Source organism: Heloderma suspectum, chromosome 5 (assembly GCF_057233095.1).
Source record: "Heloderma suspectum isolate Gila_16-S chromosome 5, 16-S_ref, whole genome shotgun sequence".
Taxonomy (NCBI): Eukaryota; Metazoa; Chordata; class Lepidosauria; order Squamata; family Helodermatidae; genus Heloderma; species Heloderma suspectum.
In genome coordinates, this window is record NC_139462.1 from 41982189 (window position 1) to 41998540 (window position 16352).

A 16352-nucleotide genomic window follows, 5' to 3' on the forward strand; every position below is an offset into this window, starting at 1 on the left:
AATCTAGGAAAACTTTCAAAAGGGGAAGGGGAGAAACAAAGAAAGCAGCTAAGTTTCTACAGAGCACATTTGCATTAGTCATACTACTTCAGATTCCCCCCCCCCTTAAGTGAAAATAAAGCCAAATCAACATAAGAACCTTGGATGGTCTAGAACAACACTAAGAAATTCCTAACAGCATTAGGTACCAAATGATTTAAACAACTCCTGCATAAACTAGAGAAGCACATTATTCTGCAATGCCTTCATGTGCCAATATAAAGAAATTCAAAATCTGGGTAGTGCCAATGAGGGCTTCTCTCAGTGGGACCTAATTAGCAACAACTAACTTAAACCCCATTGATTTTAATGGGTCTACTCTTAAGTATGACTACTTCTGTATCCAGCCCTTTTATTTTATTTCTTATTATTTTTTAAAAAATTAAATTATATTTCCTGATAAAGAGTTGTTTTACCTTCAAATATGTTGGGATTCATTACCTTTGACTATTCAAATACTGAAGTATTGATGCACCTTTTTGAAGTATCCTATTCCTTCTTATATTATAAAGGCAGAAAACTGAGGAATCAGAAGATATCTATTTTAATGTTTTGAGTATCACTGACTCTTTAACTCTTACGGGAGTCAAACTGAAGAGGTGGTGAGAGCTTTAGTAGTGTCATATGTTATTATAGGCTTCCTTGAAAAACTGGATTGGCCACTATTCAGCACTGGATAACTGGACCATTGGATCGACCGAAAAGGGCCATTAGTCTGACTCAAAAGGGGTACTGAAGCAACTGTTTCACAAGCCACCAGACACATTGCTATACACATGGAATATCCCGTAGCTGTTTTAGAATATGGTGTTATATGAATGCAAACTTGGAATAAATAAGGGCATCAGGCTCTTGATGCACTTTTATGTAGTCTCAATGGGCCCAGATGAGTTCTGCCAAATGATATAAAATGAAATTTCATCAGGACGAAAAAAGCCAGTACTGCCAAGTAATATTATCTAGAATATTTATCATCCCATTAAAATCTAATATTATGCAGCAAAAAATGACTTATTTGTCTAAGACCTACTTTCCTCCCTTACTGCCATAATTAAGGAGTTGTGGTGGATGTACTCCTATATTATATCAAAGCTATCTTCAGCAGTAAATATGGGAGGAACAACTATAACTTTAAGACGTATTACTAAATGCATTGAGTTGGAACCAAACTCAGTCATACTTAGACTAGATCCATCAAAATTAATGGGACCACTTAGTTATGACTAACTTAAGTCCCACTGATTTCTATGAGTATAGTCTAAGTATGATTAAGTCATTATTCAGATATCAAAGTATATTTTTGTTCTATTTAATTCAGAACTATCTATTTAAACAAGGCTTGGTGCTAATTATCATTCCTTTTCTTTAAAACTTTTAACACTGAATTTGCCTTTCCCTCTCCACCACCACTGTATGCTCCAGTTACTCCCATTAATGTTTCCATCATGATCCTAAGATCCCAGGTAATCATAAACAATTTAAATTCCATGAATTTATAGGTGAAATCAGGGGTGTTATTGCTTTGTTGCCCTGTGTGTCATTTTGCATTTGTTTATAATGAATCTTGGCTACCATTATGTTCCCCATTCACCCAGTTTTGATTGATTGCATTCCAGCTTTTCAGTCCACTTTGGATGTCACTCTCCTTAATATTTTGATGACATCTGCAGATTTGGCATCATTCCTGCTCCCCCTGATCACCCATGAACACATTAAACAGCAGCAGTCCTGATACAGATCTCCATTATGAGAACCATCCATTATCCCTCTCATCTGCTTCCCATTTTTTTATCACTTGCTTTAAGAGCACTTGTCCTCTTATCCCGACTGCTAAATTTTCTCTGGTATCTTTGATGTGGAACTTTGTCAAAAGCTGTTCAAAGGTCCAACTATATAACAATTACTAGAACTTCCCATCTTCGTTGGCATTTGTAGTTTGAAAGAAAATAAGAGGGTTGGGTGTATGGCAATTTGAGCAGCATGCTGTGAAGACAACACTTCAAAAAGTTAACACAGAAGTACAATAAAAAGATGTGCTTCATTTAAATCATCCTTAATAAAGAAAATCATATTTCAAATAAATCAACAGTCAGTTCCTTGAGAATGCTGAGGAAGTCTACAGCTATAATTTTAGCAATTATATTGAAATAAATTACTCAGTAAGATCTCTACAGAGAGTCTGGAATTGGAGCATATTTCATAGACTGAAAAAAAGTGAAGAGGGTCTCCAAATTAGAATAGAGTATAGATACCTGCTAATATTCATAACAAGAAAAAAAGGCTATTTAGGTCATGCCATCCAGTACCTAAGGCTACACTCCTATACCATGGTCTTTGTTCCGGAACCATTAACCACTTTACTTATTACATTACCCTTGACCTCCTTAGGAATGGGGGAAAGGAAGCTCCTAAATTCTGCCCCATAGTACCTTTCTACCTTTAAATGGATGACTAGCACTGTGAGTAGCATCTGAGTGAGACACAGGTGTGTTTACAATCTGTTCATAATCTCCTCACAGCCCTTATCCGCAATTGGGGGCAACAAGACCGTGCCACTCTCCTTGTCCTGTGCCATGAACCTAAGTAGGCTGTTGGATCCAAGGGTGTTCATGGTGTTGTGGAAAGTTATATTATTGGAGATGCACAGGCAATGTTTTTGTATCTGGGCCTATCTGTATAGAAGGGAGCAACACAGAGACAAAGCATGCAAAGCAATTTCAGACACAACTCGTATATCCGTACAATTTTCGTGAACTGGACAGAATGGTTAGCTTGCATAATAGGTCATTGTAAAAGAGACTTATATTTTGAACATCTGGTAAGCTTCAGAATCTTTTCTAAAACAAACAAACAAACAAACAAAAATTAATAGCTATTTCTAGTCACTATTCCATCATCACTTCTTTTGTAGTCTGTGGCTTATGAAGTACTGATAGGAAGAGGATAAACTTTACAAGCACATTCCAACACATAGGGTCTAATCAAGGCAAAAGTAACCACACTCGAATCCTATCAATTTCAATGGGACTTAAGCATGACTAACTTTGTCAGTGTTGATCTCAATAGTTTTGTGTGTGTGCACTGATGAAATCCACTGCAAAGCCCGCATCGTATATGAAAAATGTTATATCAGATATAGACCTTAGAATGTATGTCAGTTGTTTCAGTAAAGCTGGAGACAATCAACGAGAAACTTCTCCTACACGAGTTGCACTGAAGGTATGTGTGAGATGACATATAGTCAAAGGGTGTACTACGCCTTGCTATTTAAGATGGCAGTGTTAGAATATGGGTGTATGGAGAGTGAGCACTTTAACTGATTTTAAGCTGGCCCCAACTGTAAACTATTTGTGCAATATTAAAGTACTCAAGATTTCAACAGTTTTCTTCAGCTCTAATAACGTAATGTAATTCTCTTTTTCTACACATTGAAAATCTCTGTGTAGTAAATTTATGTGTAGTATCAATTACAAGCAATATGAAAATCTACCTGCTGTTCCCTCAAGGATATCATAGCACTCTTCAAATACCTGAAAGCTGTCATATGGCTTGTTCTTTGCTGCTGCAGTGGGCAAGAAAGATCTAATGGCCTTAAGTTTCAGGAGGCTAGTTTTTGGCAGAACATTCACACAGCACATAGTTAAACTATGGAATTCGCTACCACAAGATGTAGTGATGGCCACCAATAAATGAAAAAATGGATTTGGGTGGCTTTAAAAGAGGGTTAGACAAATTCCTGGAGAAGGCTATCAAGGGCTACTAGTCCTGATAGCTATATGCTACCTCCACTATCAGAGGCAGTAAGCCTATGTACACCAGTTGCTGGGGAACATGGGCAGGAGGATGCTGTTGCATTCATGTCCAGGTTCTGGTTTCCCGTGGACAGATGGTTTGCCACTGTGTGAGCAGAATGCTGGACCAGATGGACCCTTGGTCTGATCCAGCATGGCTCTTCTTATGTTGTTAACGTTCTTGATGGTAACAGCAGTAAGATAATGGAATCAATTACCTATGAGGTGTGGTAGACTCTCCCTAGCTGGAGAGTCAAGCAGAGACTGAGACAGCCATCTATTGGGGATGCTCTAACTCTGAATTTTCCTGCACTGAGCCAGTGATTGGCCCAGATGGCCTAGGAGTCCTCCTCCAATTCTATTATTCTAAGGATGAATAATTAAAACCAATGCTTCAAAATAAGATAGTCTTAAAGTAAGAGGAACCAAGGACAGTTCAGGTCCATCTCTGAGATGTGGATCACTACTTGTCCATGCTTTTTGTGCCTGATGGGCCGCGGTGGCTTAGTGGTTAAGACGCTGAACTGCAGACCGGAGGGTCGGCAGGACAGCAGTTCGAGACCCGAGTGCTGCGTGACGGAGTGAGCTCCTGTCTTCAGTCCCAGCTCCTGCCAACCTAGCAGTTCGAAAGAAATTGCAAGTAGATAAATAGGTACCGCTCTGGCGGGAAAGGTAACAGCGTTCCATGCACCTCGGTGTTCAGTCATGCCGGCCACATGACCAACAGAAGCGTCTTCAGACAACGCTGGCTCTTCGGCTTAGAAATGGAGATGAGCACCACACCCTAGAGTCGGACATGACTGGTTGGGGACACCTTTACCTTTTTTTTTTTAGAGTAACAGAATCCCAGAGTTGGAAGGGACTAGGAATTCATCTAGTCCTACCACCTGTTCAGTGCAGGCTCTGCAATGCAGGATGCAGCTACAGCTTCCTTGACAGATGGCTGTCCAGCCTCTGCTTCAATAACTCCAGCGAAAGAGAACCCACCACTGCCCAAGAGGGTTCCATTGCCAGACAGCTCTCTCCATTAGGAAGTTTCTCCTAAGGTTTAGCTGAAATCTGGTTCCTTGCAATTTCCACCCATTAGTTCTAGTCCTGCCCTCTTGGAGCAACAGAAAAGGACAATGAAGAGAATATACAATTGGTTAAGGACGCAATCCTATTAGATACACCCTGGGTACTGGTAAGCCTCCCAACTCGGAGACTTACAAGTATCCAATGTGGAACAGGATGTACACTGTGCCTCCTGTTCTGCATTTAGCTAGATGGGTGTTTTCACCCGTCTAGCAGAGGCTTTGGGAAAGGAGAAGGAGGGAGGCTGGGGAGGACTGGGGATATGGCGTAAGCCTCCCCTCCCCTCCAACCCCCTTTCCCTTCTTCCAGGCTTGCAAATGCAAGCTCGTAGAGACAGCAGGCGCAGTTCTCTCTGCCCTGGCTGAGAGGGGGAGGGCAGGGAGCTCCAATTCCCTTAGCCAAGGTTATAGCGCTGTCTACGATCCTGGTGCCGGGAATCCAAAAAAATCCTATGTCCCCCTAGATGCTGTCTAGGGGCAGCAGGATTGCTCCCTAAATCTCTGAGTCAAATGGGACAGGTAAGTCATAACTTCTCCTGCAATGTGTCATATGCCACTAGTGATAAGAGGATACACTTTACAAGAATGTTCCAGCACAATAGCCCTACTTGACAGAAAGTTAGTCATGCTCAAGTCCCACTGAAATTACCTGGTCTTAAGTGAACCACCAGTTTCTAGTTTAAGGCTGTAATCCTATTCCCACTTAATTGGGAGTATGCTCCCTTGAACTCAGCAGCACTTACCTCAGAGTAGACATATATAGGATTGCACTGTAAGAAGTCATCTCAACCAAATTTAAGATAAGGATGTTCTCCTTTCCTCAAATTGGCAAAATCCTAGATATCTGTACTAGGAAGCTGGGCTACAGACAGAGCCTGGCTATCATCTGCCTATGACTCCTTCAATGAGGCTAAATTTTTAACAATTCAGCATTAATGTAAAATTTGAATTTACAATACTATTTCTTAGAACAAAATTGTCCCTCAGGTTATACAAAGGACAAACATAATGGAAAATGAAATATTAAAAATAGAAAGAAGAGCTCAAGTAACAGGTGAAAACCCCTCAAAGTGACTGGGCCCTGCCAAGACAAGCTCTTTAAAAATAATGCTAATCAGGAAATCATTTGTTTTTCCTGAAATTTGAAAATCCCGTGGTGATCGTGATGAAATTCTGCAAACACCCCCCCAAAACCTCCCCACAAGCCACACAACCCTCAAAACACCAAAACATAGCCCAGTTCCACCACTTCCTTCCTTTCACCCAAAACATATGAATGGCGGCAGCAACCAAAAGATCTCTTTGCAAGGCCTTAATTCCTCCTTGATGACTAGAACACAGAAACAATAGCATTTTGATCACTGAATTTCCTTGGTTTTTGAAAAGGAAATGTATAATTACAGTGGCAATCCCACCCTCTCCCAATGTATCTGAATCTGCTTTCTTACAAGTTTACCTATATGATACAACAGATTGTAAATTTTTAACTAGTGGCAATCATGATTTTGTTAATTTGACCAAAGGAGCTTTCCTCCAACCATTTAAATGTGTAATGAAAACAAATTCTTCCCCAATCCACACTGCTGTGCTAGGTTAAAAAGTTTCTTAGGGCACAATCCTATGCATGTTTAGACAGAAAAAAGTCCTACAACTCCCAGCATGCCCCAGCCAACATAGCTGGCTGGGGATGCTGGAAAGTGTAGGACCTTTTCTGTTTACACATGCATAGGACTGGACCTTTATTGTTCTTACCTTTGCTACTTAGTAAACGTTTTGGTTGTAAACACACTATTATCAATACTGACTCAAAACTAGGGATGTACGAAAGTCACTTAACTTTCGCGGATTATGTTGATGGTGGGGGGGAGGCATTCCGTCCCTCCCCCCCGGAATCCTCTGCGGCCGGCTGTGCTCCGCAGCAGCTCCGTGGAGCAGCCGGCCAGGCCCAGCCAAGCCAGAGCCACCCGCAGCTGGATTTCCAGCCACGGAGGGCTCTGGGTAAAAAACAAAACAAAACCGCGTACTCAAATGGCGGTGGCTACAGCTGCCACCATTTGCGTTCCTTATTTTTGCCGTCTTAATCTACGTAAATATTTACGTAGACTATGACGGCGAAAATAAAGGGGAACGCAAATAGCATAGTGGGCGCTATTTGCGTCTCTTTTTAATTCACCGTTTTAGCCTACGTAAATATTTACGTAGGCTAAAACGGCGAATCAAAAAGGGACACAAATAGCACCCGCTACGCTATTTGCGTTCCCCTTTATTTTCACCGTCATAGTCTACGTAAATATTTACGTAGATTAAGATGGCAAAAATAAGGAACGCAAATGGTGGCAGCTGTAGCCGCCATCATTTGCATATGCGGTTTTTGGGTTTTTTTAAACCCACCCAGCCATGATAGGCTACGTAAAGATTTACGTAGCCTATCACGTCGTGTTGTGTTTTTTTTTTAAACCTAGCCATGATAGGCTACGTAAATCTTTACATAGCCTATCACATCTTTTTTTTTTTTTTACAAGCCTGGAAATGGCAGCGGTGGCGGCAGCCGGTCGGAAGACCAGCCGCTGCAGCCGCCGCCACCACAACCGCCGCCGGAGCGGAATTCTCTGAAATCCCTACTCAAAACGTGTAACAAGTACCAAGGGCAGAAACAATAAAGCAACTTTCTAACTTAGCAGGGAAGTGTAGATTGGGGAAGAGTTTGTTTTTATTACACAACTGGAGTCGAAGGAAACTCCTTTAGTGGAATTCATGATCTATAAGACTTTGTAGAAGAATTCATATATCTTCACAGTTACCAATTTATTAAAATCAGGACTCCATTTCAAGAATCAGGATTCTAAAATCTCACGGAGAATTTCCACAGAATTTCCTCTGCAGACAGTCTCCCTCCACATGTACAAGTGATGAGAATGGCGAAGGAGGGGGTGGAGCTAGTGAGCTCATTCCCACTTCCCTTCCTCATATGTAGAGTTGACACACAATGGCCGCATTTGGGCAATCTCTAGGGGAAACGACACAGCATAGGTTGTTTCCCCCACTCCTGCCAGTTGCACGACTGGCATTTCCCTAAGTACCCGCACTGTGTCTTGCCCTGTCATCTGAACCCGGCGACTGGGGTGGCAGGGGCAGCTTCTCTCTCACCCCACAACTACTACTGCAAGCCATGGGTTGTAGGGTGGGTAAAAAGCCACCCCTGCCGTGACATGTTCAGACGACACAGCAACCTGCACCGTTGCACGGGTAATTAGGGAAATGCTGGTCACGTGACCAGCACGTGCAGTGGCAGGGGCAACAACCCATACGGTGTTGTTTCCCCACTGATCGTCCAAACCCAGTCAATGAGAATGGCTGAATAGGGCTAGATTCTCACAACCATCTCAATAAATGTACAGAGCGTGAAGGCACATTCAGTGTAATGCGTGAATATATCCCTAGTGTAGACACAATCCCTGAATGTTCTTTTCCCGCACATGAAGTAAGAAAAATGATCAGGACCCTTGTGCCGCATTTCTGCTTTCGGAAAGATGGTGTGAGGCCCTTCTCCTTTAGCTCCCCCCAACCTGTGCATTCCATCTCCACCCTTCCCAGATTTTCTGATGGTCAAGCTTCATGTTACCTTAAACATGTACCTAGGTTTTTCTTTTTTACTCAATAGTAATTTCATGAGACCTCATGGGTCAGGAACCTAGAGTGGTGGGTAGGAGGTGTTAACCCTTTGCCCTAGGCCTGCAATTTACATTTAACCTGGATGCCTTTTTAGCAATATAAATTGTAGGCATGAGGAGCCTAATCCAGACTGGGATCACAGCTGAGGGGGTCAAAGGATTAAAGTCTCTCCCCACACTGCTAGGGTCCCAATCCATGTAGTCTCACCTTGGGAGGTCACATTCCATAACGAGAGCAATAGGCATTGCACATAGAGGCCCTCTGTAATAGAATTCCTCTGAAAACCTTGGAGTACTATCAGCATTCTAGCTGCAGAGTGAAACTGAGAATGTCCCACATAACTTGGTCAGCAGTTGCTGCCATAGGCTTTAATGGGGCAGAAAAGCCTTAAGAACTTTTCAATCGCTATTCAGAACTTCACCAAACCAATGAAAGACATATCTCCTCAACAAGCCTGAAAAATGTACATCAGTAGTTTCAAAATTTGAAAGAAATATATATGTCAAGCTGCAGCTTGGAGTAAAAAGGATAAATGTGTCAATTTTCAGAACTTTTTAACCTGTTGTTCCTGTGGCAATTTGTATCGGATCGGTTTGCACAATTGTAGACCTCATCAGGATGTCAAGTTTCATGTTATTAGCTCAACAGGTGTCATCTTTATAAGCAGTAGAATTTTGGGACTTATAATGACAGAACTTTGGGGGGGCAGGGGATTCACCTTAACTAAAGGGGCACTACTTTCCAACTTTAATTTATTGATTGATAATACTTGTATACCACTCAATATAATGTTTCTAAGAGATTTACATATTTGAATATATATGGGCTATTATTTGCAATATGATTGTCCACAGCCTTCTAAATGCAAATACATTCTCATTATGGGATAGTTATCCAGTAAGCAATGTTCTACTCTCTCTGAATATTCCCACTGTAAATGCAACCATTGATCAGAATTCGATTTTAAGTCCCAACATAATTTTATCATAAATAAACAAATAAATACAATATGAACTGTGATAATGCTCCAAACATGTGCATAGACATGTGGTACAGATCACATAAAATACTGAGTTTAGCTTTCCTATTAAATCCTTTATGGCTCTCATAAATGGTACACAATACCTTCTTTGCCACACAAGAGCTTTTTATATTAACTTATTATTTTTAAAAAAATTATGCACATGCCATGGGAAAGAGTCTGTAAATGAACAGTTTGAGAACACAAGGAAGATATTGGATAGATTTTGCCTGGGGGTGGGGGGAGGTGCCCCAGTGAATTTCATGGCCAAGTGGAGATTTGAAGAGCACTCCAAAACAGTGGTGCCCCCACCAAGAAGGTTCTGTACTGGGCATATAAGGATAGTAAGGAAGAGTTCTTACTTCCTGTAATGATAGTACCCAGGGCAAGGACCCACCTGTTGAATTTAGAAGACAGGCCAGGTAAGGCTTTAAGGATAACATCACCTCGAACTGGGTCTCCAGTGCAATTGTACAAGTAATGATCTATTTTCCCTCTGTCTATCCCCTATAAGAAATGGGCAACAGCATTTTGTACTGAAACGCTTCTGAATTATCTTCTAGGGCAATGCTATATAGAGTGCATTATACTAGTAACCAATCTGAAAGATTTCCTGTTGTTTGGATGATTGTGGCCAGATTCTTATTATCAAGGAAAGCTGCTGCTAGGCTATTATATGTTTGTACTTCATCGGCCCTATTAGATCTTCCTACAGCCTTTGATATCATTCATCAGAAGGTGTAAGAACTTGCTTTTGATATCTGGCAGGCATTCACTGGACTGATCTTTAACAGTTCCACTTTATCCTCGGCAGGTTGGGTTGGAAGTGTCCTAAGACATAAGACACTGATGGGTGATTACTTGGTCATAACCAAGGACAATGCCTGGTCTCCACAGATAACTGACTTTTATGCTCAACATCATCATTCTCTTGATTTTGACCAGCTAGGTCTTACAGCATTCACTTTTTCTGGCAATGACTGGAAAATGGATGTAGACAAGTCAATTTGAGTTGAATCCAGGTATAACAGATCGACAGCTTGTGAAAAAGGAATGTCTTCCATTGATCATGTTCAGTGTCCTTTCATTGAGATGACAAAGTTCTGCAACACTGGGGTGCTTCTGGATCCACTGCTGCACCAAGAACCTCAAGCTGTTAAGGAGAGTAGAAGGGCAAGAAGACAATCCCTTTTTTGCAGAATTTACTCCTTCTGTCTGTCATACATGTCTTTGCAACCTCACAAGACGACTGGAATGTGCTTTGTGCAGAACTGCCCTAGCTAATCGTTTGGAAGCTTTAGATGGGCTAGAATGTTCGCAACTCACCTCTCTGTAAGGGAGCACATACACAAATACTGTAGCATTTTAAATTGGATCCCTTCAAAGCATAACGAAAGGTGCTAGTTATATTTTAAATACTTCCTTTTAGACGATATGCACAACCCTAACTCCTCACCTTCCATCATTATATTATTAATCGAAAGCACCCTCTTGAATTTACTACATATGAGCAAGAACATGTTGAGGCTGATCTTGATGGAGACTTCTGAAAGTCAAACTTTAGCAACTTTTGGAGTGTTATAAGACCCTTTTAACTTAGGGTGAATTTTATCATATGCGTTTACCATGGTTTGACTTGATATTATATGTCTGAATTTCAACTTATTATAGATCAGATAATCAAATACACTAAAACAACATCTATTTACTCTTAATTTATCGTGATTACTTAAGTAAAGAAATGGAAGAATTCTAACTATCCTTTTCTGGTGCTCACACAAAGGAGAAATGGCCATATTCTGTACTTTTAATGCTGCTCAGGTCAAACTTCCTCCAACCAACCCCTTACTCTGAGTTGGATTCCAGCTTAGTCATACTGAGAGTAGAGCCATTAAAATCAATAGGACTTAAGCTAGTCATGTCTAACTTGTCTCATTGGTTTCAGTGGGTCTACTGTAAATACGACTGTGTGATGATCCAGTCCTGCATTTATTTTTCTTATCTTTTGGTTGCTTTCCTCATGGATTGTGCCTTGTTCTGAAAATAAAATGGGAAAGAAAAGAAGTTTGAATCCTACCAGTTTAACAGACTGAAGAAAATCAGAATGAAGTGCAGGGAAATCTCAGCTTTCCTATAATTGTTTCAAAAAAATACTGCAACTGGATTTTCAGAACAGTCTGCCTTAAAAAGCACAACACCAGATCTATTTGTTTCAGTTCTCTCCTTCCCTAATTTAAACAATATGCTCTTTATAGTTAGCAATCTAGATTGGCAATCTACAGTCCTTTGGACTTCAGTTGGTTTGTTCTCTTCTGAGCCCTGATGATGTTCCAGTTTCTCCAAATGTAATAGGGACAGATCATCACCTAGAGTCTAGATTCTAGACAAAAGCACTCCATAGCCAGATGAACAAATTACTGTCATATATACAGCCTGATGAGACTGCCTACTAGACTGTGAACTGTAAGTCTGGTCTGCAGAGCATTTACTCCATAACTCTGGCTCTTACTTTGTTTCCAGCTGTTCCAACAGAAGTAAGAACAGTTTCCATTTTATTAAGACAACCTTGCTAATACTAATGTAAGTGAAGGTGGATTCTAACATTCATGCACCATACTCACTTTCATGATTCATCAGATGGCTGGTGCTCGGCACCACAAATACAGGCACAAAGATACCCAGGTGATTCTTTTCAGGGACATGGTATTTTGGTATCAGGAACAAACCCTTCAAACATGCCTGCATTAATGTGTGGATTTGGACATATATTGTGAGTAATTACTGAAGTAGCCACAAGGTGGGAGATTTCATTTCTGAATAAAATAGGAGACACTTTGTTTAGAAATGGTTACATAATAGGAAAATGTTCCCTCGTATGTCATGTTGTATTATATTGTAAATCTGTGGGTAGGACGATGCCTTTTAATTTTTGGAATACACCTAGAATACTGATAGCCACATTAAAAGTAATAGATGATGAGTTGTGAGATATTGACTTTTGGATATGAATATGCTCATAACTCTAGAGTCCTACAGACTTAGAAAATGAGATTAGGACTAACAATAATAAACTTCATGCTCTTCTTCTCTTTATTAAATATAGAAAGAGAAACATCTTTGAAATGTGTGTCTTCTATAGCCAGTTTCCCCAGCATGAACAGTCCAACATAATAAATCGTGATTGTGATAAGCTGAAGCTGACAGTTGGTATGGTTCAGTAGACTTCATATTGGATTTGATCCTGAAAAGTTCAAAATTATGTTGAATGATAGACTGTAAAACAGGAATAATAGCAACCTATTGTATGTCACTGTCAGAATGAATGATAAAGAAATGGACTGCACATTTAAAATGTTAGAATTGCATGAATGTGCTGGATTTTAGCAGTTTGGTGACAATGCATTTCACCAACTGCATTTCGAACTTTATATAAAGAGAAAGGTATACTTCAAGAACTACAAATACACTAATATTTGTCTGTAAAACGTGAAGATAACCCAATTTTAGTGAATTATAACTTTTGGAGAAATTCCAGTGCCATTTACATACAAGAGATACTTTATTTATTTATTTATTTATTACATTTCTATACTGCCCAGTAGCCAAAGTTCTCTGGTTAGTTCACAACAATTAAAACCATAAATACAACATGATAAAATATAAAGTTAATGGACAAGTTAATCTAATCAGAACAGTTAACTGTAGCCCAATATATGGGAGTTCTCCTGCATACTGTGCTACCAACTATAACATGTTTTTGTAAGTCATTCAATGAACATATTTTTGACCCCAGTACATGGCCTTCTTAAAACAAATCTGTGAATGTGGTTCATATGGAATGAAATGAGATAAAACAGCCATTTTAATTCATGCAGCCTTATGACAACATTAAAATCTGAACATGCATATTATGTTGGTTGGTCAGTATGATACTGCACAGGTATGGCAAGTGATTTAAGAACTTCTTGGCAAAGGTTTCATAGATTTCTACTAAAACTGGTTCTCTTTTTGGACTGCCATTTTTTCTACTGAGATCTTTAACATTGGCCAATTGTAGCCTGAGTGATGCTCCGATCACTTGCAATGAGAATTGAGCCTTGCACATGACAACAAACTGGTACAACTTGAGCTTTCATTCATTCACTTGGAACTTTTGTTTGACTTTGCAAATGAGAGCCTTCTGGCGCAAAGCCCCTGATATTAACAACCAAGCGGTGTTAATAAAAACAGATCTAGAAGGATGCTCATTTGCTGGTAGCTTCCACATGAATGGAGTGACAAGCCTTTATTTATATACATGTAAATCCGTTGCTATTATACTATTATGTTAAGAAGTGGGTAGTTCTCAGTGTCAAATCCTTATTTAACAAAGGACAGATTTAGATTTTAGTTCAGTTATTAACCACCACTACCTTCTTAAACCTCAGTTAAGTATAAATTTTTCAAGTGAAGTTAAATGTCAGAAGTTTGAGGGGGGTAGCTCTGTTAAGTCTTGTTATATATACACACACAGTATGTCTTGGGGCACTTGGTCCTGAAAGTACCAGAAGTGCTTACTTCCTCAGATGCCCTAGTCCACAAAAGCTTATGTCGCAATAATCCTATGCTCAGTTTCCTGAAAGTAAACTCTACCGAACTCAACGGGACTGCCTCTTGAGGACAAATGTATAGGACTGTGCCGTAAATCCATTGGTGTTTAGGATGCCACCAGACTCATGCAGTGCGTGTGCACGCACGCCGGTGTGTGAAATGTTAGAAGAAGTATCTTGTGAGATAAAAGCCAGGAGACATATATACTTAGGGCGCAACCTTATGCATGTTAAGACAGAACAAAGTCCTACAATTCCCAGCTTGCGCCCTTAGTGAGTTCAATTTTAGAGGCGCTTGGAAATCAGGCCAATGACCGCCCAATCTCTCCCCCCTTACCTTCCAGTGATGAACTGACTCCTGGAGGGCGTGCACATAGGTTGGACATAGTAGTTCTCCAGTTTAACTCCCTCCGCAGCGAGCTTATCCAGGCTGGGCGTCCGGATCTCTGAGCCATGATAGCCCACGTCTCTGAAGCCCTGGTCGTCGGCCAGGATGAAGATGAGGTGCGGCTGGGAAGGGGCGGTGGGGTCGCCCTCGGGCCCTCCTTCCCACCTGGGCACCCTGCTGCTCGCGCCCTCGGGGGCCCCCACCGCGTCCCAAGCCAGGTAGCCGTAGGTGAGGAGGCTGAGCACGGAGAAGCCGGCCAGCAAGCCCCCGGCTAGCATTTTCCCTCGGCAGAGCCGGGTCAAGCGCCGCACGCCCCGCTCCACCTCCCCCGGGACGAGGGAAGGGGCCTCAGGGAAGGGGAGGCGTGGGAGGGCTTAGGACTGGAGGGTCCCGCCCGCAGAGAGGCGCTGGGGCGGCGGCGCGCCCATGACAGGCGCCGCCGAGGGCGAGGTCAGGCGCAGCAGCGTCCGCGGTGAGTGAGGGACGGCGGGCGGGCGCCGGGCGCTCCAAGCGCTCTCAACGCCTCGCCGGCGCGCCGGGCAGCTCCCGGCCAGCAAAGCCGGCGGCGCCCTGCTCCATCCTGACGCGAGGCGAGGCAGGGAAGGGCAGCTGCCGCGTGCCACCAGCGGGCAGATCCGACTCCGCCGACAGGGTCTCTGCCAGTCGCCTCGCCCGGCTGCTGGGTCTCCCACGGCGGGGCGCGTCCCCCAGAGTCCCCGTTTCCCTGGAGGGCGGGAAGAAGGAGCGAGCCGAGAGGAGGCGCCGTCCTGCCCTCGCTGCCTGAGCGCCGGCAAGCAACTCTCGCTCCTCCGCGCGCCTTTCCTCCCGCCTCCCTCTCCCACCCATCCCTGGCGAGCGAAGCCAACCAAAACGCCCGCCCGCCCGCCGGAGTCCGCGCGCGCGCACGAGCGCGCCTCCCTGCTGGAATTGACCGGCGAGGAAAGTGCTGGGCCAGCAGCCGGGCGGGGAAGGAGAGGCGGCGAGGGCGAGTGCCTCTCCCGCATCCGTCACCGGGCTTACTGGGGCAGCTGCTGCTCGCTTAAGTGGGCCCAGTGGGGGAACTCGAGCCCCAGGGCTCCAGGATTCAGCTTTGGAACATGCAAAGTAAATAAGGCGTGCCTCTGAGGACGTGCAGAGCGAACCCCCCTGGTTTCTGCCCCTCATTCAGAGCCACATCGGGCTTTCAGATCACAAAAGGAGACATCAGAGGAGGCCTGAAATAAATTCAGCACTGGAGCCATTTCTGGAGTGTGTGATCCGGCAACGAAGGTGTGCTTTGTACAGAGCGTCTTTCCAAAAGTCAGTGAAACTATTCACTACCGATTGTGATGTGGCTTTTCAGGTGGGCTGCGACCCAAGAAAGTTAGCAGCCCTGCTTTGTTTTTCCTCAGGCTTGCTTAGCTGTTACATGCCCAATGTAAAGGGTGATCAGATGTCAGAGAAGACAAGCGTCCTGTATTTTTATTAATTTCTTGACAACATTTCGATGCTGCTCATCGACAAAAACATTCTTCTGGTGTTTCAGAAATAAAAGTTAGAATCATGAAGTGTGTGTGTGTGTGTGTGTGTGTAACACCCACATAGGCATAACATCTAAACTAAATCTAGAATAAAAGCAGCAACAGAAAATAGTGGAAAGAATGTAAAAATCACTAAAACTAAAAAGCCGGGGGGGGGGGGGAGGCTTCACCTGGTGCCAAAAAGACCACAATGTAGGTGTCTGGTGAGATATCTGGGACATTCCACAGCTAGAGTGCCACCACTTGAAAGATCCTCTCC

The 16352-nt window shown here is 42.6% G+C and overlaps 1 protein-coding gene across 1 annotated transcript in view; it reads right to left on the reverse strand.

The window, feature by feature from the left end:
• ARSJ (arylsulfatase family member J) overlaps positions 1 to 15413 on the reverse strand; it is a 73469-nt gene extending 58056 nt beyond the window's left edge. The window contains exon 1 of the mRNA XM_084855884.1: positions 14523 to 15413. Coding sequence (XP_084712010.1) covers positions 14523 to 14851 — 329 coding nt within the window. The 5' untranslated portion in view covers positions 14852 to 15413. The remainder of the gene's footprint in view (positions 1 to 14522) is intronic.
• Positions 15414 to 16352: the final 939 nt, after the last annotated feature.